Genomic DNA, 23,875 nt, shown 5'->3' with positions numbered 1-23,875 from the left:
GGCATGTCTCACCCTCGGCTTATACACGAGTCAATAAGTTTGCCAGTTTTTTTGGGGGTAAATTGGGGGCCTCGGCTTATATTCGGGTCGGCCTATACTCGAGTATATACGGTATATGCCGAAGCACAGGGGGCAGAGGAGCGATTTGCTCCTACCTTTTGTGGGAGGATGCCCCCATGCTTCGGCATAAATAAATGGTGCATGTATGCCCATCATTAAAGTGGGTGGATGAAGGGAGGTATTCTAATGGTGGGCATACCCACTGATCTTTTTTTTTTTTTTCATTCAGCCCACAGGTGCATGAAAAAAAAGATTACAATATATAGCCAACAAGGACCACCAACATACTGGTATGTTGCCGGACTTTGAGTGGTTATACCAGAATGATGCCTGCAGGCTTGGGTATCATCTTGGTATCATTCTTTTCCGCCAGCGGTCGGCTTTCATGTAAAAGCAATCCTAGCGGCTAATTAGCCTCTAGACTGCTTTTATAAGCAGTGGGAGGGAATGTCCTCCCAGCCGCCCCCCCCCCTCCCCTGTTCTCCATGGTTTTCTCTGGCTCTCCTGTCCCAACAGGGAACCTGAGAATGCAGCCGGTGATTCGGCCAGCTGACCATAGAGCTGATCAGAGACCAGAACGGCTCCAATCATATCTATGGCCTAAGAAACTGGAAGGTACAAGCATTTTATGACTTGGATTTCACCTGATGTAAACAGCGCCATTGGGAAAGCATTTCATCATCGATCTTGGTGTGGTCAGATGCTTTGAGGGCAGAGGAGAGATCTAGGGTCTAATAGACCTCAATTATTTCAAGAGAGTACCTGTCACTACCTATTGCTATCATAGGGGATATTTACATTTCCTGAGATCATCTTTTTTATTTCATCAAACATTTGTGCCAAATGGTGTGTTTAATGCATTAACATTTTAAAAAGTGTGTCCCCCCCCCCCCCCCCCAAAAAAGCGTTTGAAAAATCTCTGTGCAAATATTGTGTAAAAAAAAAAAAATGAAACGCCCACCATTTTAATCTGTAGGGCCTTTGCTTTAAAAAAATATATATAATGTTTGGGGGTTCAAAGTAGTTTTCTGGCAACATTTTTTTTTCATGTAAACAAAGTGTCAGAAAGGGCTTTGTCTTCAAGTGGTTAGAAGAGTGGGTGATGAGTGACATAAGCTTCTAAATGTTGTGCATAACATGCCAGGACCGTTCAAAACCCCCCCAAATGACCCAATTTTGGATAGTGAACACCCCAAGCTATTTGCCGAGTCATGTCGAGTCCATGGAATATTTTATATTGTGACACAAGTTGTGGGAAAAAGACCATGTATTTATTTTTTTTTGCACAAAGTTGTCACTAAATGATATATTGCTCAAACATGCCATGGGCATATATGAAATTACCCCCCAAAATACATTTTGTTGCTTCTCCTAAGTACGGGGATACCAAATGTGAGACTTTTTGGGAGCCTAGCCGCGTACAGGACCCCAAAAACCAAGCACCACCTTCAGGCTTTCTAAGGGTGTAAATGTTTAATTTCACTCCACTACCTATCACAGTTTTGGAATGCCCAGATGGCATACACCCCCCCCCCCCATATTAAACCCATTTTGGAAAGTAGACACCCCAAGCTATTTGCTGAGAGATATGGTGAGTTTTGCAGACCTCACTTTTTTGTCAATTTTGAAAATTGAAAAAATAAAAATAATTTTTCTTGTCTGTCTTCATTTTCAAAAACAAATGAGAGCTGCAAAATACTCACCATGCCTATCGGCAAATAACTTGGGGTGTCTACTTTCCAAGATGGGGTCATTTGGGGGGGGGGGGGGAGAGAGTTGTGCTCTCTTGACATTTTATGGCCTTTGAAACCGTGATAGATAGTGAGGAGTGAAATCAAGAATTTACGCCCTTAGAAATCCTGAAGGCGTTGCTTGGTTTTCGGGGCCCCGTACGCAGCTAGGCTCCCAAAAAGTCCCACATATGCGGTATCCCCATACTCAGGAGCAGCAGCAGAATGTATTTTGGGGTGTAATTCCACATATGTCCATAGCATGTTTGAGCAATATTTCATTTAGTGAAAACTTTGTGAAAAATAAAAAATAAGTTTGCCATTTTCTCGCAACTTGTGGCAAAATATAAAAAATTTCATGGACTCAACATGCCTCTCAGCAAATAGCTTGGGGTGTCTACTTTCCAAAATGGGGTATTGGGAAGGGGGGGGGGGTTGTACCATCTTGGCGTTTAATAATGCCTTAAAATCTTTGTGGGTTGAGTTTATTTTATTTTTTTTATAACAAAAATTAGAAAATATAATTTTCTTTGAAAATTTTTGGTCTTTTTCCATTTATAGCGCAAAAAATAAAAACCGCAGAGCTGATCAAATACCATCAAAACAAAGCTCTATTTGTGGGGAAAAAGGACACATTTAATTTTTCGTACAGCAGTTAAAGCAAGACAGTGGCAAATTGTAAAAAGTGCTCTGGTCAGGAAGGGGGGTAAATCCTTCCTGGGCTGAAGTGGTTAAAGTAAATGTTCTCATGCCTAGGTGTCGCCACTGGGGACTGTATGAAGCATGTACCTTCTCATGCTTTGCTCAGAAATCATGCTGTGTCTCAGAAGCAGCAGACTTTTTTTCCTCTAGCAGGCAAGCCTCTTGTAAGTTTGGGGGATTTTTGCTTCCTCCAGATTCTTCCCCTCTTCATGAGGCTGAGTATAAGGGAGAACTGAAAACAGTCTGCATTGCTGTTTTCTTTCACCGCACCTACACGGGGGCGCCTTCCAGGTCTCCTCTACACTATCCCTCCCTCACAAGCCAATCCCATTGGATCGGAGGCCCGTGCTTGCGCGGAACAACTCTTTTGAAGAGGGGGGGGGGGGAGATGCAAGGTGGGGGTGGGGGTAGGGCTTAGCGCTGCGTTTGGCGTCCTCCAGCGTGGGAGTGTGTTTTTTTTTTTGTTTTGTTTTTTAAAACTCAATTTGTGCTGGCTGAAAATTTTTCAGACACATGAGAGCGAAGGGAGCATGAAAGAGGTTTTGGTGACAGACATTTCCTGCTTAACACATTTACTATTTGCATGAGGCTGAGCATTGATAGCAGTGGCAATGGCTGGACTTTTGCTCAAGCAGTGGATGCGATTTCTTCTGATAGTACCTCTGCTTTGTGCATCGGGCTAAGGTCAGAAGGGGGGTTAAAACACCCCCAAAATAGAGCATAAAAGGTTCCCCTCAAGCTCTGGAAAGTCTACTCATCTCTACAAATGGCATCCTCTCCTGAGAGGAAGTGGATGGGCAGAATGAGCATTGGGGCCATGAAATGTTTGTAACTGTTCAACACTGCAGCCCCTGTGTATTTTACCAAAAGATCTTTTTTCCCTTAGCCATGCTGGGTTTAAAAAAAATAAATAAAATTTAGAGACTTTAATCACACAGGTTCTTTCATTCAAAATTAGAAACTAGGGGCGGGAGAAGACGATTCCCCTCAGGGGACCGTGGTGGGGCTGATGACTTCTCTTCTGAGGTGCCAAATGTGGGAGAATCAGCTGATTTCAATCTTAAGATTGATGGTGCAGTTGCTTTTTGTATGGTCTGCTCCACATTTATGCTCCCCTGATTGGGTTTGCTAAAGCCTCCTTAAACTGTGCATGCCTTTTCTTGTCCATTTATTGTTGCAAAAGTTTTTTGTATCGGAGAGGCTCTCCCAGAGAAACATTTTTATTTTTCCTCCTATAAGATTTTTACACTTTATCCTATGGTGGAGGGAATTCACTAAGAGTTTACCAGCAATTAACGCTGCTCCTCTGTGAATAAGAGCTTTTGTTTGGCAGACAATGCTCAAATGCTTAGGCATCCAACGGATAAAATGTTGGCATTCCTGTTAAAAAAACAAAAAAAAAAAAAAAACTTTTATTCTCTGGTAGATTGAGCAGCCTGCACTAACAGTAATTGCTTAAAGAGGAGGTAAACCCTCATGGGTTTACTTCCTCTTTCATTCCCTGCAAAGGTAAAGCATAATGGACTACTATGCATCGCCGGGTGCCGCGCTCAGTGCGCCTGTGCGCCGCTGTCTACGGCGCATGCGCCGTACACAGCGGTGCCTGTTTTTCGGAAAATATCTCCTAAACTGTGTAGGTTTAGGAGATATTTCTTGGACCTACAGGTAAGCCTTAATCTAAGCTTACCTGTAGGTCAATGTGTGTTGTAAGGGTTTACAACCACTTTAATCATTGTGAGGCTAGTTTAAAAGGTGTTCAGGTAAGGCCAAGGATCTGGCAGCTTTAGGTTTGCAATAATTGCTTTGTGAGTTTCTATTGTAGAACCTCCACAAGGCCCTCTTGCAAGTGCTCGCTTATAAACTAGCCAATCGCACAACTGCTGAGATGCCTACGGCCACATCACCCTGTAAGCACCTGATCTCGTCTGATCTCAGAGGCTAAGCAGGGTCAGGCCTGGTTAGTACCTGTATGGGAGACCACCTGGGAATACCAGGTGCTATACATGGTTCTGTGTACATTGTTGCTAACAAACAGCTAAACGCATGAGTGAGGCAACGCATGTCAGCGGAGGAAAAATGTACTTTCACCATGCAGAAGCTCATGGCTAGTCTTCCCTTTGAAACAGCTAATTGAAAATGTTTGGATAATTCATCCAAAGAAATTCTAGTGGGAAAAGTACCCCCTTTTGCCATTTAACTAAAGGAGTAAATAGATTTTCATTTTTAAAGCACCTTTTGTGCCAGGGGCATCGGCTTCCAGGCAGTCACGACTTCCACCATCAGGTTCAAAAGGTAATCCTCAGATTTAACCCCAGGGACAAAAGAGGTCTTGGGGGAGGAAACCTACAAGATACTGAAGCCTCCTTATGAGGAGACGCCCTGCTCGCTCAATAGGGGAAATTCTTTTGCAGTTCTCAAGGATCTCGCAGGAAGACAAATAGGGGACTTCCTCAATAGCTCCATGGTACAAGCAGGAGTTCCAAGATTTCCAGTCTCCTCATTCTCTATCCGATTAGTAGTCTGCTTCCTACAAGGGGGAGAACTTCTGGCATTGATCGACATCAAGGGTGCTTATTGCCATGTGCCGAACTTCCCCCACTCACCAGAAATTTCTACGCTTCGAGATGGAAAATCTTTATTTCCAGTTTGTAGCCGTACTTTTTTTGGCCTAGCTACTGCACCTCAAGTCTTTATAAAGACCCTGGCTCCTCCTTTAGTCGGGTTAAGGGCTTAAAGTATAACGATACTAGCCTACTTAGACAATCTACTCTTGATAGATCAATAGGTAGGCCATTTAAATCAAAGTCTGGTCACTGCAGTCAGCTACCTGGAATACTTTAGGTTGGATCCTCAACCTAGAAAAATCCTTCTTAAAACCATCAAGGGGATTACAGTACTTAGGCTGATCATAGATACAGTCCAGAAAATTTTATTTTTGCTCCAGGAAGGAATCAGTTCCTTAAAGGAACTGATCCGGTGGGTCAAAACAAAGAAGAACCCTTCTATTCATCTTTGCATGAGTTTATTGGGAAAAATGGTGGCTTCTTTCAAGCACATTCCTTATGTGCAGTTTCATTCAAGACTGCTGCAAAACAGTATCCTGTCTACTTGTGGAACAAGAAGTTCCAAATTCTGGACTTCGTGATGCGTTTATCCGCCAAAGTGTGCCAGAGCCACAATTGGTGGTTAATATCAAAAAATCTTCAAAAAGAAGATGCCAGCCTTTTGGGCTGGGGAGCAGTCCTGGAAGAAGGGAAGTGGTACAAATCAGTTGACCTTGCCCATCAATATTCTAGAGATTCAAGGCAGTATGCCTGGCCCTAAAGGCCTGGACACTCAGAATACTGAATTATGCTGTCATGATCCAATCGACAATGCCACAGCTGTGACTTGTATCGATCACCAAGAGGGTACGAGAAGTCATGCGGCCCAGAGAGGTGAATCCTATTCTGGCAGAAAACATCTCTTGCCTATCGTCAGTTTTCATTCTGGGGATGGGAAATTGGCAGGCGGACTACTTGAGTAGCCAACAATTGTTCCTTGGAGAATGGTCCCTTCATCCCGAGGTCTATCTGTATGCCAAAAATGGGGCGTTCCGGACATGGATCTGTTTGCGTCCAGGTTCAAAATCAAGATCGACAACTTTGTGTCAAGGACAAGGGTTCCGATGACATATGGAACAGATGCCTCTGTCTTTCCATGGGATCAGTTTTCACTGATCTATATGTTCCCTCCTGTTCTGCTTCCATGTCTCCTACGCAGGATCAAGCAAGAGGGAAAGGAGGTGATTCTGGTGGCCCCAGCATGGCCCAAGAGATTTTGGTTTGCCTAGATTATAAGGGTGGCGGTAGGGGACCCTTGGACCCTGCCCCCGTGGCCAGACCTTCTCTCGCAAGGTCAGGTATTCCATCCTACCTTACGAATACTTAATTTAACGGTTTGGCTATTGAGACCCACATTCTAAAGTACTCAGCTTCAGTAGTTTATACCTTGGTTAATGCTTTAAGGCCGGCCTCCACAATCATACATTATAGAGTCTGGAAGGCATATGTCTACTGGTGTGAATCCAGGGGTTGGCACCCCAGGAAATCTATCATAGGATCCTTGAGTTCCTGCAGATGGGATCAGTAATGAAGCTGGCCATGAGCACTATCAAGGCCAGATGTCGGCCTTTTCAGTGTTTTTTTAAATGACCACTTGCTTCGCACTCTCTGGTTCGTAACCTTATCTATGAGGTAACACAGATTAATCCCCCCCCCCCCCCCCCCCGGGTGGTGAGTCTAGCGCCAAGTACCTCCGAAACCCCCCGTGCGGCGGCAGCAGGAGGGTGGGACCTTCAGTGTCCTAAGTCCCCTTGCGGATGGCAGACAGGATGGGGGCAGCATGGCTTCAGAAACTGGTGTTTCTTCCCCCTGAAATCCACGAAATGCAACCGGGTCACCTGCGGATAGCACTGTGTCGGTGGTCCTTCACACTTTTGTTGCAAAAGTAGAGGCGGTGCATGGAAGGAAAGGTGCACGTAAGAGGCCCCTGCCCCCCCATCCTCTGGGGAGAGCTCTGATGCAGACACTGGCCCTGCTGCATCTGGTGACCCCTGCTCTGACCTATCAGACGTGACTGACCAGGACCATTCGGACAGTGAGGATGATTCCGGGTCCGGGCGCGACAAAGCGCTTGTTGGAGCACTCGTCACAGCTGTGCGTGATAACCTGAAAATTCAGGGGCCAGCGGATCACTCTGCTGATGTACCAGTCCCTTTCGAGTCCCACAAGCCAGCACGTTCACTTAAGGTGTTCCCGTATTTGACTTATTTTGACAAATTCATCTACAGGGATTGGGGTCGCCCGCAAAGGACCTTTTTCGGCCCCCAAAAATTTGGCAGTACCTTACCCCTTTGAGGACAGCCTTCTCAAAAAGTGGTCGGCTCCTCCGGTCGTCGACCCCCCCAGTATCTAGGTTAAAGTAACCACGATCCCGGTTGAGGGGACTCTTGCATTCAAGGATCCCGTGGATAGGAAGGCCGAGGTGGTGGCTCGTTCCTTATTTACGGTTGTGGGGTCAGCTATGCGAGCTGTCCTGGCATCCGCACTGGTGTCAGACACTGAGTGGGCAAAACGTTTGCACCGCGAATTGGGAGAGCAGAACGCCTCCCCTGTCTGAGTGGAACTAGTGCAAGGCCTTAAGTACGTTTGTGATGCGGCCCCGGATACTCTCCCTCTGTTATCCAAGGCTTCCGTGTCAGCTGTGGTGCTGAGGCGCCTAATTTGACTGAAATGCTGGTCTGCTGACCAGGCATCCAAGAAGGCCCTGACGGATCTTCCCTTCATTGGCGAGCGGCTCTTTGGAGCCTCGTTGGATGACACTATTAAGAATGCCACAGGTGGTAAGAGTACACTACTCCCACAGGCCAGGAAGGCTAAGGAGCCTTGCCGCAAGCAAGGGCCCTCTTTTTCCGCTCACAAGCGGCTTTTTCATTCGCCCGGTGCTTCAGGAAAAGTCCCCCAGCCCGACAGGACACCCACGGACGGTCAGAAGCGTCCCTGGAGTTGCAAGCCTGTCACCAAAAGTGCTATCGCATGAAGGTTTGCCCCCACCCACTTATCGGGTTGGGGGGTCACCTTCGATTTTGCAGCCCGGTGGACCTCCCGGTTATCCGACCAATGGGTCTGCGACCTGATTTCCACAGGCTACAAGATAGTTTCTCTCTTGGCCTCCAAACAGATTCTTCCCCTCCAGCATACCCGTGTCCCCGGTTCACCGGGAGGCCCTGTTAGGGACAATAAGGGACTTGCTGAATCAGGGAGTGATTGTACCGGCTCCGGAATCGGAACGCTTCCAGGGGTTCTACTCAAATCTGTTTGTGGTTCCCAAGAAGGAAGGGGTATGTCCAATCTTGGACTTAAAAGCCCTCAATCACTGTGTAAAGGTGCAGAGGTTCAGAATGGAATCAGTTCGCTCAGTTGTCGCTGCACTCCATCAAGGGGACTTCCTGGCGTCCTTGAACATCCAGGATGCTTACCTGAACATACCCATTTGCCTTCGGCATCAAAAAATTCTTCGTTTGGCAGCAGGGGAAGCCCACTACCAGTTTGTGGCTCTTCCTTTTGGCCTGCCATCAGCCCCCCGAGTCTTTACCAAAGTACTGGCTCCAGTATTGGCGTTGCTGAGGCAACGCAAGATCAATCATGGGTTACCTAGATGATCTCCTGAGAGCATCTTCCGCCTCAGAATTGGAGGAGGATGTGGCGATCACCATGCAGACCCTGCAAGAATTTGGGTGGCTGTTGAACCTAAAGAAGTCAGTGGTTGTACCAACTCAGCGTCTGGAGTACCTGGGGTTGCTGTTGGACTCCAGAGAAGCAAGGGTTTTTCTCCCCTTGGACAAATTGCTTACTCTCAGGTCTGCGGTCAATCTGCTGATGAACCACAAGTGGTCGTCGCTCCGCTTTTGCATGCGAGTGCTGGGGCTCATGGTGGCCTCCTTCGAGGCAGTACCTTATGCCCAGTTACACACCAGAGTCCTGCAGAAGGAGATATTGACAAAATAGGACAAATCTACGTTGTCTCCGGATCGGCAGATCCAGGTGAGCCAACCAGTCAGGGATTCCCTGATCTGGTGGTTGAGGTCCCCGGTGATTCAGTCAGGAAAATAGTTTCTTCCTCTGAACTGGACGGTGATCACTACAGACGCCAGTCTGTCCGGCTGGGGGGGAGTGATGGGAATTCAATCGGCTCAGGGCCTCTGGTCAACGGAGGAATCCAGGTTGCTGATCAATCTGCTCGAATTGAGTGATTAGGCTGTGCCGTGTCTTCAAGGGCGTTCGACCAGGATACAGTCAGACAATACCACAGCTGTGGCGTACATAAATCACCAAGGGGGAACAAGAAGCTCAGCCACTGCTCGGGAGGTCACTCACCTAGTTCGGTGGGCAGAGTGGCACGTTCCGGCCCTGTCAGCTATTTACATCCCGTGGGTGGAAAATTGGCAGGCGGACTACTTGAGGAGTCAAATGCTGGACCCAGAAAAATGGGCATTGCATCTGGAGATATTCCAGCTGCTGTGCCTGAAATGGGGCACGCCAGAGGTGGATCTCTTGGCCTCCCATCTCAATCGGAAGGTGCAGAGTTTCGTGTCTAGGACGAGGGATCCATAGGCAGATGCGTCGGACGTGCTGGTGGCTCCGTAGGATCAGTACCACCTGATATACGCCGTTCCTCCACTAAAACTGTTGCACTTCTGCTTCCCCTCTGCGAAGTAGAAGTTATTCCAGTAATCCTGGTTGCCCCAGATTGGCCTCAGCGGCCCTGGTACACAGACCTGGTGCATCTGGTGGCAGACGCTCCCTCCGACTGACACTGTGGGAGTTCCTCCTATCTCAAAGTCCAATCTTTCACCCTGCTTTACCATCGCTGGCTTTAACGGCATGGCTATTGAGAGAGATGCTGAGGATCGGGTCCGTCGGACTCGGTGATTCCAATTATGCTGAGGGTGCGGAAATCTTCACGGAAGATATACCATCGTACTTGGAAGGCCTACATCTCCATGTGTGAGGAGAATGGGTGGCATCCACGATTCTTTTCTATATCGAGGATCCTGCTGTTTCTTCAGCATGGAGTGGACCAGAAATTGGTTTTGAGCACCATTAAGGGGCAAACTTCAGCCCTGGCCGTATTTTTACAGCGATCCCTGGCGTCTCTCATTAGTCAGTACCTTTGTTCATTGGGTATGACATGTAGTCCCTCTGGTGCATCCACCGTTACCCCCATGGGATTTGATCCTGGTGTTGGTGCTTCAGAAACCTCCGTTTAAGAATATCAGGGAGATTCCGCTGTTGACCCTTTCACAGAAGGTGGTCTTTCTAGTGGCCATCACATCGGGCAGGAGGGTTTCGGAATTGGCGGCCTTGTCCTGCAAGTCGCCTTATCTGGTCATCCACAGGGATAAGGTGGTGTTACGTTCGCAACCGTCCTTTCTACTAAAGGTGGTTTCGGCTTTTCATATAAATGAGGACATTGTATTATTATTATTATTATTATTATTATTATTATTATTATACAGGTTTTATATAGCGCCAACAGTTTGCTCAGCGCTTTACAACATCAGGGCAGACATTACATTTACATTACAATTTGGCACAAGAGGAACAAGAGGGCCCTGCTCGTTGGAGCTTACAATCTAAAAAGGAAGGGGCAATTGATACAAGAGGTAATAGCTGGGGGGGATGAGCTAATGGGGGAAGTGTTAGTTAGAAGCAGGATAGGCTTCTTTGAAGAGAAGGGTTTTCAGGGATCGTCTAAAGATGGATAGATTAGGGGACAGTCGGACAGATTGGGGTAGGGAGTTCCAGAGGATGGGAGAAGCTCTGGAGAAATCCTGGAGGCGAGCATGGGAGGAGGGGACAAGGGAGCTAGAGAGCAGGAGGTCTTGAGATGACCGAAGAGGGCGGTTTGGTTGGTATTTTGGGACTAGGTCAGTGATGTAGCTGGGGGCAGAGTTATGGATGGCTTTGTAAATTATTGTTAGTACTTTGAATTTTATTCGTTGGGTGAGTGGAAGCCAGTGCAGGGATTGGCAGAGAGGGGTGGAGGACACTGAATGGCTGGTAAGGTGGATGAGTCTGGCAGCAGCATTCATTATGGACTGGAGGGGGGATAGCCTATGTAAAGGTAATCCAACGAGGAGGGAGTTGCAGTAGTCGAGGCGAGAGATGACCAGGGAGTGAATTAGAAGCTTGGTGGTGTCATTAGTTAAAAAGGGGCGTATTCTGGAAATGTTGCGGAGGCTAATTAACATCGTTGTGTCCTAAGCCGAAGCACCCCAAGGAGGTGGCTCTTCACGCTCTTGATGTGGTTAGGGTTCTAAAGGTGTACTTGTCTGCCACAGCTCCCTTTCGGTAGTGAGACTCGCTGTTTGTTTCGGTGGCTGGTCCTAAGAAAGGCATGGCGGTCATCGGCCACCATTTCCAGGTGCCTCAGACAGATTTTAGTGCAAGCTTATGCCTTGAAGGGGCAGGTGCCCCCCTTTCCAGTCACAGCCCACTCTACAAGAGCAATCGGAAAGTCTTGGGCCTTCCGACACCAAGCGTCTGTCGCTCAGGTGTGTAAGACGGCGACCTGGTCGTCTTTCCATACTTTTACTAAGTTCTACAAGGTAGATGTCAGTGCATCGGCTGATGCTTGTTTTGGCCGCAAATTTAATTTTTTTTTTTCTGGAGTTTTGATAAAAACGCAGTACTGTTTTTTTGTTAAATGCACTGTTGCAATAATTCCGCAATGCTGCGGTTTTGGGATCACTCCTGTTGAGGATGCCCGGTTATATGGTGGAGGTTTTCCACACACTGCTTTTTTTTTTTTTGTGGGTTTTGTTTGACTAGTTCCAACTTGCAATGGTAGATGAAGTTTTTTTATTTTATTTAGTTACAGAGAGGAGCTATGTCGGTCGGTGAATATAAGAAAATAGGATTTTTGTACTCACCGCAAAATCCTTTTCTCTATAATTCACCGTCCGACACAGCACCCACCCCTCCTTTTTTTGTACTGCTTGTTGGCGTACCGAAGCTGCTGGGAACAGTGAGGAGGGTTGATAGCACAGGGTCCGCCCCCCTGGGGCGGGATTAAAAGTTCTGTGTATTGTGTAAAAATTTTGCCTAGTTCTCCTAATGGCAGGCTATACAACCCAATTAGTTACAGAGAGGAGCAGTGTCGGTCGGTGAATTACAGAGAAAAGGATTTTACGGTGAGTCCAAAAATTCTATTTTTCTGCTTTTTGATTCCTGTGATTTGCAATCAGCAGCCGAGCTGGGTGATAGGCTGGATAATATAGATCTTGGCCATCGAGCTTGTGCAGACCTTAGCTACGCGCTGGGTCGGCCACGATATGCCCCGTCTGGTCCAGGAGCGGCCGGTGAGCTAATTGCTCCTGGGCACACACATGCTGGAATGCGTCCCTGCAGGAGGGCTAAGTATGGTTCCACCTGTCTCGGTAGGATGGAGCAGCTGCGTATTCCCTAGGAGGTCAACGAGGGGGTCTCTCACTCTCCCTTCCTTCTCTCCCTTTCCCTTCCTCTCCTCGCCATGCTATGGACCGCTGTGTGACTGGTCATAGGGGGTGCGGTGCACGTACCTGGCAGGGGGCTGCGCTGGGCCATTGGTGGTCCGCTCCTTTTCTCCCTGTTTTTATGCCGTTATTTTGCATATCTGTGTTTTGCCATGTGGGGTCTGCCATTTTCCTGGAGCCGCGCCAAGCGCTGCCATTTTCTTGTAGCCGCAGCCAGTTTTCTTAATCGCGGCCATTTTCCCGCCGCTCTGTCGTTTTCTAGGCGGGCAGCATCCATTTTCTTGAACAATGCGAAACTGACACGAAACACCCAGTGGCTTACACAGGGGAGAGTGGGCGGCGACAGCACAGAGCAGTATCTGGCTCTGGGTGGTGAGTCCTGTGGGGGGCCCCTCAGTCTGTGCCAGCTTGGAGGGTAGGCTTTTGTTGTGGCTTGCCTTAGGTCCCTAAGTGGTGACAGGGGAGAGTGGGTCAGCGTGGCTTTAGAAGCTGCCACTTCTTCCCCAGACATCCCTGTCATTGCAACCGGCTCACCTGCACCTGCGTTGCATATGGACGCTTTGTTGACAGTCCTGGAGTCCTTTGTTGCCAGGGTGGACGCGGGGTGGATAAACTCCCCCCACATTCTTCTGGGGAAAGCTCTGATTTAGACTCGTGCCCCCGTTATGACAGGTGGCCCCTGTTCTGACGTGTCAGAGGATGCGGACCAGGACCGTTCGGACAGAGATGACTCCGTGTCCAGGTCAGCGCAGGAAAAAGAGCTAGTAGGAGCACTTATCACAGCGGTGCAGGATACCCTAAAGATAGAGGCTACAGCGGGGGCATCTGCAGAGGTGTCGGTCCCCCTCTAGTTGCACAAGCTGGCCTGCACTAAGGTGTTTCTCTACCTAGCTTTGATACGTTTATTTACAAGGAATGGGGAAGCCCGCAGCGGGCCTTTTCAGTCGCCAGATTGATGGCTGTGCATTATCCCTTTGAGGAGAGCTTCCTGAAAAAATTGACCATTGATTAAATAATGTAACCACGATTTCGTTAAAGGGACTCCTGCCTTCAAGGACCCGTCCGACAGAAGGGCCTAGGCCAGTGATGGCGAACCTTGGCACCCCAGATGTTTGGGAACTACATTTTCCATGGTGCTCACCTACACTGCAAAGTGCATAAGCATCATGGGAAATGTAGTTCCAAAACATCTGGGCTGCCAAGGTTCGCCATCACTGGCCTAGGCAGTTGCCCGGTCCATTTTTTATGGTCATAGGGGTCAGCATTGCGGCCAGTGTTAGCCATGGCCCTGGTGTCACAGGCTCTTTCTGAATGATTATTGCACTGTGAGTTGGAGAAGCAACAGGTTTCCCCTGTTTGCGTGGAACTGGCAGACCAGTTGATGCAGGGCCTAAAATATGTCTGTATTGCAGCCCTAGATACGGCCCTTTTGCTTTCTAGAGCCTCAGTATCAGCTGTGGTGCTACATCACCTAATTTGCCTTAAATGCTGGTCTGCAGACCAGATGTCTAAGAAAGCGCTGGCGGATTTGCCCTTCCAGGGGGAGAAGTTATTTGGAGCTTTGCTGGATGACATTAAGAATGTTACTGGGAGGTAAAGTTCTTTTTGCTCCCACAGTCCAGAAAGGGTAAGGAGTCACGCCATAGGCAGGGACCCTCCTTTTCCACTCGGAAGCGGATTGTTTGTCCGCCCGGGTCAGCATGTAAGTGTTCCCAGGCCGACTAAGTGCCTGCTGAGGGACAAAGATGTCCCTGGTTTCGTAAGCCTGCGAGCATATCTGTTGCCACATGAATGTTTGCCCCCGCCCGACTCTCGGGTGGGGGTCACCTTCGGGAGTTTGCAGCTCGGTGCACCTTCCTTCTTTTCGACCAGTGGGTCTGTGAACTGGTTTCATCAGTTTACAAGATAGTTTCTTGTCCACCAACCAGATTTTTTTTTCCCCTCCAACCTTCATCTTCCGGCTCGTCAGGAGGCCCTGTTTGGGGCAGTACAGGATCTGCTGCTGTGCAGGTTGATGGTACCTGTACCGACACCGGAAAGGTTTGAGGGATTCTGCTCCAATATGTTTGTGGCCCCAAAGAAGGAAGGGGTCTGTCCAGTCCTACATCTCAAGGCCATCAATGGCTTCGTGAAAGTACAAAGGTTCAGGATGGAATCAGTTCGCTCCGTGGTTGCTTCACTCCATCAGGGGGATTTCTTGGCGTCTTTGGACATCAAAGATGAATATTTGCTTGTCCCCATATGCATCGGGCGTCAGAGATTCCTACGATTTGTGGTCGGGGACGAGCACAGTTTGTAGCTCTGACTTTTGGCCTAGCGACGGCGCCAAGGGTCTTCACCAAGGTGCTAGCCCCAATTTTGGCATTGCTAAGACAACAAGGTATCGCAATCGTGGTTTACTTGGAAGACCTCCTGAGAGCAGCTTCCACCTCAAAATTAAGGGAGGATGTGGCGATCACCACTCCACACTCGAGTTTTGCACAAAGAGATCCTGTCCAGGTGGGACAAATCTGACATCCCTGGATTGTCAAATTCGGGTGAGCCAGCTAGTCAGAGATTCCCTTCTCTGGTGGCTGAGATCTCTGGCCCTTTGGTCCGGGAAGTCATTCCTTCCTCTCCATTGAACGATAACCGGCTGGGGGGGAGTTTTTAGGTGTACAGTCGGTCCAGGGTTGCTGGACGCAGGAAAAATCTCGCCTGCTGATCAATGTGCTGGAGCTTCAGGCAATCAGGCGGTGCCTCTCCACATGGTCAAAGAGGCTACAGGGCGCCCGGTCAGGATCCAGTCGGACAACGCGAGTAACAAGGAGCTTGGCTGCAGCACTGAAGGTTGCTCACATCCTGCAGTGGGCAGAGCGGCGTGTGCGGGCTCTGTCGGCCTTATACATTCCGGGCATAGAAAACTGGCAGGCGGACTACCTAATTGGTCAGACGCTGGACCAAGGGGAATGGTCGCTGTGTCCGGATGTATTTGGGCTCATTTGCCTAAGGTGGGGCACACCAGATTTGTATTTCTATCCCTCTCGGCTCAATCGGAAAGTACAGAGGTTTGTGGAAAGGACAATAAACCCCTGGGCGGACATGGCGGAATGCGTTGGTGGCTCCATGGGGGCATTATCGGCTGGTTTATGCATTCCCTCCGCTCAGACTCCTACCCCGCTATGCAGAGTTGAGTCAGAGGGGATTCCAGTCATTCTGATTGCCCCAGATTGGCCTAGATGTCCTTGGTATGCCGACATAGTCAGAATGGTGGCAGATGTTCCTTTTGCGACTGCCGAAGAAGGACTTTCTGTCGCAAGGTCCAATACTTCATCCTGCTTTACCATTGCTTGTTTTAACAGCATGGCTTTTGAATGGCAGGTGCTAAGGGACCGAGGACTGTCGGATTCGGCGATCTCCACTATGCTGAAGGCATGGAAGTCCTCTTCTCAGAAGATTTATCATCGTACATGGAAGGCTTACCTCTCCATGTGTGAGGAGATGGGGTGGCGTCGCATACATATTCAGTTTCCAGGATTCTGCTGTTTTTGCAGTGAGGAGCAGATCAGAAACTTGCATTAAGCACCATTGAGGGGCAGGTTTCGGCTTTGTCTTTTTTTCAGCGACTTTTAGCCACTTATTCATTGAGTACGAGTGTTCAGGGGGTTTGACATGTGGCCCCTACGGTTCCACCACTGCTGTCTCCGTGGTATCTGAATCTGGTATTCTCGGTGCTTCAGAAACCGCTGTTTGAGAACATTAGGGAGATTTCCTTATTGACGCTCTTTTAGAAAGTAGTCTTTCTAGTACATCTGCCAGGAGGGTTTCTGAGTTGGCAGCCTTGTTTTGCAAGTCTCCCTACTTGATCCTCCAAAAGGATAAGGCAGTGCTGCATCCGCAGCCTTAGTTTCTTCCAAAAGGTTGTTTCGGCTTTTCATCTTAATGAAGACATTGTGCTTCCGTCCTTGTGTTCTCGGCCGTCGCATCCTAAAGAAGTTGCTTTTCATTCTCTGGACGTGGTCCGGGCTCTGCGGGTGTATCTGCTGCAGCTCCTTTCCGGAGGTCGGAGTTGTTGTTTGTATTGGTGGTTGGTCCAAAGAAGTGCCTGGCGGTCTCGTCGGACACTTTTTTTCGCTGGAGCAGACCGATCACGGTTCAGGCTTATGCTGTAAGGGGGCGGGTGCCCCCCCTTTTATGTCAAGATGTGTAAGGTGGTCGACCTGGTCGTTCACACTTTCACAAAATTTTACAAGGTTGATGTGAGCGCATCTTTGGATGCTTGCTTTGGTTTTGCAGGCAGCCGTTTAAGGTTTTTTTTTTTTTGTTATGGGTGGAGTTTATTTCCTTTCTGTTCCCACCCCTCGTTTTTTTACACTACTTGGGGATGTGCTGTGTCAGTCGAACTTCAGAGAAAAGGATTTTAGCAGGGACCCTAGAGAACAAAATGGTATTTGTTGCAATATTCTAAAACTTTCATTGTGCACCGGTCATTCTAACACATTTTTTGGGGGGGGGGGCGGGGGGGCACATTTTAATTATTTAAAAACCGAACCGTAAAGTTAGCCCAATTTGTTTGTGAAAGATGATGTAATGCAGTGAGAATCTCGATCTTCTAAGCAAAAATATTGTGATTCTCATTTTGGCCAGAATCGTACAGCTCCAAGTCACATTGAAGAATTCACATTTCTGTTCTGTGTTCATGCCAATATTCCCTCCAGTCTGTCTTGGATAGCAGCCCTCATCTTTGGAAAATGTTCTCTCTTAAAGTTAAGACCCCTTTCACACCACACCGCCCATTGCGTCGGCAGTAAAACGCCGCTATTTTTACCGTGTTTTACCGTCGGATTTGCGGCGCATTTCGGGCGCTAGCGGGGCAGTTTTACCCCCCGCTAGTGGCCGCAAAAGGGTTAAAACCACCGGCAATAGCGGCGTTCTGCCGGCGGTATTACAGCGCTGCCCCATTGATTTCAATGGGGAGCAGCGGTGGAGGAGCGGTAAACACACCGCTCTTTCACCGCTCCAAAGAAGCTGCTGACAGGACTTTTTTCTGACGTCCTGCCAGCGCACCGTTGTAGTGTGAAAGCCCTCGGGCTTTCACACTACATACAATGATGCAGCTTCTTTAGGGCGGATTGCAGGTGCTATTTCTAACGCTATAGCGCCTGCAAAAGGCCCTGGTGTGAAAGGGGTCTAAGTGTTTAATCTTTCCCGTATATATATTTGTTTATAATATTAGTCGTATAAAGCAACAATGCACAGTAAATACCACATGAAACAGGATTGAAAGTCAATTCACAAATCCCTTACAGGAATTTGTAAAAAAAAAAAAAAAATGTGGGGTCCCCCTCCCAAAATAGATATCAGACCCTCATGTGAGCATGTAAATAAAAACTATTGTTTTTCCATGTCTAGTTTATGTAATAAAAAAAAAAAAAGAGTATTGTTCAAACTCAACCCAAGCTACATTACAATGACACTGATATGTCCATCTTATGAACATTACCACCATGTTCCTTTAGTTGCCGCACTAGAGAAATCCCCAGTTGAACCCATAGAGAAGAAGCCGTCCTGCACCGGTTCGGAGTCTCCAGACATGCAAGGAAAGCCTGTCTCCTTTAGTGTCGGAGATCAGTTTGAGGCTCTCATCACCGTCTTCCATAACCCAGAAATGTTCTTTTGTCAGCAAGTTCAGACTGCAAGTAAGCCTCAGAATTTTTGCTTTGTGTTTTTAAGGATTTTTTTTAGCTTGGGGTATCTAAATATCTTCTGGTTATTGTGCATTCAATCTTTTTTAAAAATTATCCCCTTTCTGTTAGAACAACTTGCTGAGCTTGTAGCTGCAATGAACAAGAAATGCAGCGCATTGAACACAACACTGATTTCCTTACCAGAACCTGGGAATCTTTGCTGCGCCCAGTTCACAGGTAAACAACTAAGGGCTTTTTATTTAATTTTTTTAAATAGCTATTAATACTTTTGTCAAATGCTGTTATTATCCCCTTGACGCCAACTGTACAGATTTGTAACCTCACAGAATTGGGTCTTTATCCATGAGGCCATATATATGCTGATCGCAGCACTTGCTTCCCAGCACAGAGACAGGGCTCTCCCCAACAATTGGGACTCGGGACTGTCAGTCACCTGATGACTGCTATAGCCTCTAATTGCCTGTCACAGTGATCAGTTGCAGTGTAGACCACACCTGTGTTTTCTTTGTCGTCTGAATGGAGCGAAAGATACATTGTATATGTTCAGTGTACGTTATATACAGTAATTGTATCTTTTTCTCCTTGCAGAAGAGGAAGATGTAAACAAACAAGTGTGTCAAAAATGAATATCTAGATTAAGGTTTGACCTAGGTTAGTGTTGGAGTCAGGATCAAAGGCCCAGTGTCAGTGTGTTTTTAGATGAGCAAAATGCGTACTGTTGATTCTAGGCACTACTACGGGTACAAGCATCAAATAATGTACACATAGTTTCATAGTTTGTAAGGTTGAATAAAGACGCCAGTCCATTCAGTTCAACCTGAGTGAGCGTCTACAATTGTCCCTATCCCTGTACATATGGGGGTATATCTGCGAACATCACGGGCAGAAGTAATTTTTGTTTGGTGGCAAGTTATGGTAATAGCAAGAAATATACAGCTAAATTAAAAAAATATATAATATAGCAAGTATAGGCGCACAATTCCAAATCCGCACTTTAGATATCTCCCAATGTATTAATATATGTAAAAATAAGTATAAATATAAGTCTCTAGTGATAAGTCTTAATTCTGATAATATGTGAATTAGTCCAATCAGAACTAAATACAAAGTTATGCAGACGGCAGCCGTGAGATAGGAGTGAAACAGTGTTCCAGAGAGACTGCAAAAATAAACAAGTAGAGAGGCGCCTCTGGGTGCAGTAGTTAAAATAACAAATTTAATAGGCAACAAAATGTGCACTCACATTTGAGAGAAGATAAGCAGGCATTGTATAAACGTTTTATAGACTATTTCCACTAATTGAAGTACGTCCATCTGATCAAGGTGTTCGTTGGTTGGTGAGCTTCCGTACGTTGGAACTGCCGGCTTTCGGAAGACGGCCTCAGAACGAGGCTTGGAACACATCATTCTTTCAGCTCGGGATGTGATAATCGGTGAAGGAGGCATTTCGTGAGCATGCGCACTTGGGTGTATTCTCAAGTCGCACTCCTTTGTCAACAACTTAACATGCAGATCCCGCAAACGTAATTTATACAGGAAAGGGGAGAGGACACAGACGGAATGAGAACATCTGAGGCCGTCTTCCGAAAGCCGGCAGTTTCAGCGTACGGAAGCTCTCCAACCAACAAACAGCTTGATCAGATGGACATAGATAATTTCGGGGAAAATGTCTATAAAACTTTTATACAATGCCTGCTGATCTTCTCTCAAATGTGAGTGCACAATTTGTTGCCTAATAAATTTGTTATTTTAACTACTGCACCCAGAGGCGCCTCTCTACTTGTTTAATTTAAAAAAATATATATATTTTTTACTATTTTGAACCAGTTATTCTTTATTAATAAAAAAAAGCAATCAGGGAATATCAATTACCATTTACCACCAAATGAATGCCCAGTTTGTCCTGGGAAAAGAGTATCTTTCACCTGGATACACTTAAGTAGTTGCAATGATATGTACAGTTTTAGAAAAGCATGTCAAAATTGTTTTCAGGCATAAGCATTTGTGTTACCCCCAGTCACCAAGGGGTTAAGAAAACCTGTGGACTTGTATAAGATATTGGAATATTTTGACTTCAGGCACTGTAGTTGTGCAGACAACGGACATAAGCGGATGATCATCCGTTTGCCCATAGGAGTGCTTTGTTGTCCGTTTTTCATCTGTCAAAGGATGAAGATTTGTATTTTCTCCCTTCTATTTAGTAATGTTTTGTTCTTTCTAATGTTTTCTGTTTGGAGACCAAACTAAACTTCACTGAGGAAGGTGCACATAAATTGAATTTATTTGCATTTTCTCTCCTTGGTCCAGCACTATTGCAGACCTATCAGATCTGTATTAGAGCCAGTTACGCATCACTCATTTTTGTGTTGAACGAAAAAAACTGTCCTCTATGGTCGGAGCTGCTTTACTCACTATGCAAAGTTAGTACAGCGACTTCCCCCGCTGAGCTGTTGTGTTCTGAAAGGGGAACGGCGCCCCGCCAGAACACTACGCTTATCAAGAGTCTGTCTTCTGCTGGATTTCCAGCATACTTGTCTATCAAACAGACCTACACATGGGCTAAATGTTGGTTGTGTGTGTCCCCCCCCCCCCAACTGGCTGACATTCAGCCCATGTGTACCAGGCTTAAGGGTTGTAGAGGTAGAGTCAAAGATAACATAGAGAGTCACCATCTTTTAAGTGCCATGCTGTATCCGAGCCTCTGAATGTGCAAAACAAGACACGGCCCCATTGTGACGTGATTTCTGGAGCAGGGAATATAGATGGCAACAGAGAGACTGTAAAGTCAAAGGATGTGCAAATCTAAGAAGACAAATGGTACAGCTGTCAATTGAATCTTTATGCTGCTCCTCGTTCTCTCGATGTGCTGTATAGTGACTAAATCATACCAGGTAAGATTCATGTACTTAAGCAGAATACATTTAACAAAATATATTTAACTACTTGCTGCCCACCTACAGTAGTTTTACTGCTTGTGGCACAGGCAGGCTGGACAAGGTACCTGTATGTCGCTGGCTTGCTTTCAGGTCTGGGGCACACATGTGCATGCCCCCTGCCAACCCATGCTATGATTGGACACAGCATGTGTTTGTCAGCTGATCTGAGACAATGATTTTGGATGATAGTCAGCTGTTACCAATCTTACACAGAGCTGTGCATTTACAAAAACTCAGAACTCTCTGTACAGGGAACAGATATCTGGCTGTTTTTTCCCTGCAAAGCGGGGTGAAAAATAAAGCGAGATCGTACAGTAAAAGCAGCACACATAACACAGCTTATACATTGGACAAACGGTTAACCCTTTAACCCTTGGTTGCCCCTATGTTAACCCCTTCCCAGCCAGTGTCATTAGTACAGTATGACTGATCACTGTATTAGTGTCACTAGCAATGTCCATGTCAGTTAGTGACCATCCCAGATAGTCTGTTAACACCAGATTGCCTGCCACCTTACACAGTCACACTATAAGCCACTGATCAATATAGCATCTATAGCTGCATAATTTCCAGTAAATATACCATAGTTTCTAATCTACATAATTTTTGCACAAATCAGTTAATATACACTTATTGAAATTGTTTGTGTGTTTGTTAGTTTTTTGTTTTTTTACCAAAGACATTTAGCAGTATACATTTTGGGCTAAACTCACTAAGAATTTTATTTGGTACAGTGTTGCATGATCGAGCAATTGCCAGTTAAAGTAGAGCAGTACTGAATAGTAAAAAAAAATAAAGGGGGGGGGGGGTAATACATTTTGGAGGTCAAGTGGTATGATGTATTAATGAACACCGAGAGCAGTTACTTGATTTATTTATTTTTGCAGCTTGAAGTTCATCTTTAAGTGTTTTGGTTGAAAGTGATACGTGATAAAATGGCTGTATACAATCTGTGTCCTTTACCTTTTGCAGCAGACAACAATTGGTACAGAGCTAGCATTGTAAAACACATATCGGAAGACACAGCGCTAGTTGGCTATTTAGATTTTGGGAACACAGAGACTTTGCATATATCACGACTGCGCCCCATCGACATTGATATGTTGCAGACTCCTTTTCATGCTATCCAGTGCTGTTTGGCCGGTAAGTGACAATTCTCTGTCAAGGTTGGTCATACTGATTCAAATGGCTAGCACTTTAGCCTCATTTCACAGAACCTGCTAGTGATTGGAGTAATGCAGACAGTGTGAATCTCTGAGAAATAATGATTTTTCCGACACAGGTGTGAAGCCTCCATCAGGAACATGGAGCTCAGAAGCCATTCATACAATAGGCGCTCTTGTTATGAACAAGGTGTTTACAGCTGTGGTGGTTTCAGAGTCTGAAGGCACTCTTTCTTTGGATTTGATTGATGAATCCGCTACACCTCCAGTGGCTGTCTCACAACATCTTATTGCTGCTGGTTTATCTGAGGCTGAGAAATTTGCCAGTGACTCTCTTCCAACTATCCAGAAGGAAGAAGTGTCGCCCAGGGAACCTTCACAGCTGGGATGGACACAGCTCCCACTTGGCCAGGAAAGAGAGGTTATAGTGTGCATGCTGCAATCTCCAGGAGACTTCTTCTGCCACATTTATAATCTTACAGGTAAGGGGCCCTTCCTTTTTTTATGATCTACATGTCTGCTTCCCCTCCTCATTAAATTTTAACCTTCCAACCCTCCTTTCAACCTATTACCACCTTCTCCTCATTTCTTACTCTTATAATCCATTTCTTTTGTCCCTCCTCCCCTTTCTTTTTCTACCTGTTAGGTAAAGGCAAGGAGTCCAATGACACTTGTGAACAGAGTACAGCCAATTGTGGTGCTAGATCTCAAATGTGTCTGATAGCAGAGGTATTCTAAGTCAATGGAATGCCCTTGAGGAGCATCAGACAATTGTGCTACCACTTACAACTAGTATAGAGTCAGCAGGTTGATCACAAGCTGACTGATGACAAATAGATTGCATGGTCAGTAACAGGCAGGGGTCAAGTCAGGTGGCTATCCAAATAGCTTGGTCAGTAACAAGCAGAGGTTGAATTAGGTGGCAACCCAGTGTGTTCAAGAAGAAGCAGCAGTCAGGTGGCAATTCATATTTCATGGTCAGGAACATGCACAGGTTGGGTCAACCAGCAATCCAAATTGCATGGTCAGTAAGAAGCAGAGGCCAGATCAGGTGGCATTCCAGATAGCCAGGTCAGGAACAAGCAGAGTTTGGGTCAAACAGGTCTAGAGAAAAAGCAGTTGTTGAACCCTATCAGAAACCATTTAAATAGTGCACACGCCAGTGTGCTGGGGGTTCGGTGAGACCTTTGCTGCACCTGTTGCTGGATGTAGTTAGTAGATGTTAGTACGACAAGAGGCTGAGAGCTTTGAATCTGTAGTCCACCAGCATGTAGACTGTGTGTTCCAAACTGAGGAGAAAGAAATCAATGAAGTAGGCAGGGGAGGGCTGGCAGCCTTAGGCCTGGGGGGCTAGTCCAGTCAAGTGGCCCATTGAACCACTGAATCAGCTCACCACCCATCTACACCACATTCCCCGTACAGAGAGAGGGAGACTGCTCCACATTGCCCCAAAGAGAGAGAGACTGCTTGACACTGCCTCCACAGAGAGAGACCGCTTCACACTGCCTGCACAGAGAGACCCCGCTTCACACTGCCTGCA

At 46.7% G+C, this 23,875-nt stretch overlaps 1 protein-coding gene and 1 pseudogene across 1 annotated transcript in view; both read left to right on the top strand.

The window, feature by feature from the left end:
• Nucleotides 1-23,875, top strand: part of TDRD1 (tudor domain containing 1) — a 299,412-nt gene that overhangs the window by 166,521 nt on the left and 109,016 nt on the right. The window contains exons 11-14 of the mRNA XM_077453765.1: nt 18,048-18,227; nt 18,345-18,452; nt 22,145-22,315; nt 22,455-22,817. Coding sequence (XP_077309891.1) covers nt 18,048-18,227; nt 18,345-18,452; nt 22,145-22,315; nt 22,455-22,817 — 822 coding nt within the window. The remainder of the gene's footprint in view (nt 1-18,047; nt 18,228-18,344; nt 18,453-22,144; nt 22,316-22,454; nt 22,818-23,875) is intronic.
• LOC143932407 (5S ribosomal RNA) lies at nt 4,380-4,498 on the top strand (annotated as a pseudogene).

Source organism: Lithobates pipiens, unplaced genomic scaffold, assembly GCF_037356315.1.
Source record: "Lithobates pipiens isolate NorthernLeopardFrog02 unplaced genomic scaffold, aLitPip1_a1.2 Scaffold_25, whole genome shotgun sequence".
Classification (NCBI taxonomy): domain Eukaryota; kingdom Metazoa; phylum Chordata; class Amphibia; order Anura; family Ranidae; genus Lithobates; species Lithobates pipiens.
This window is presented reverse-complemented; position numbering and strand designations above follow the sequence as displayed.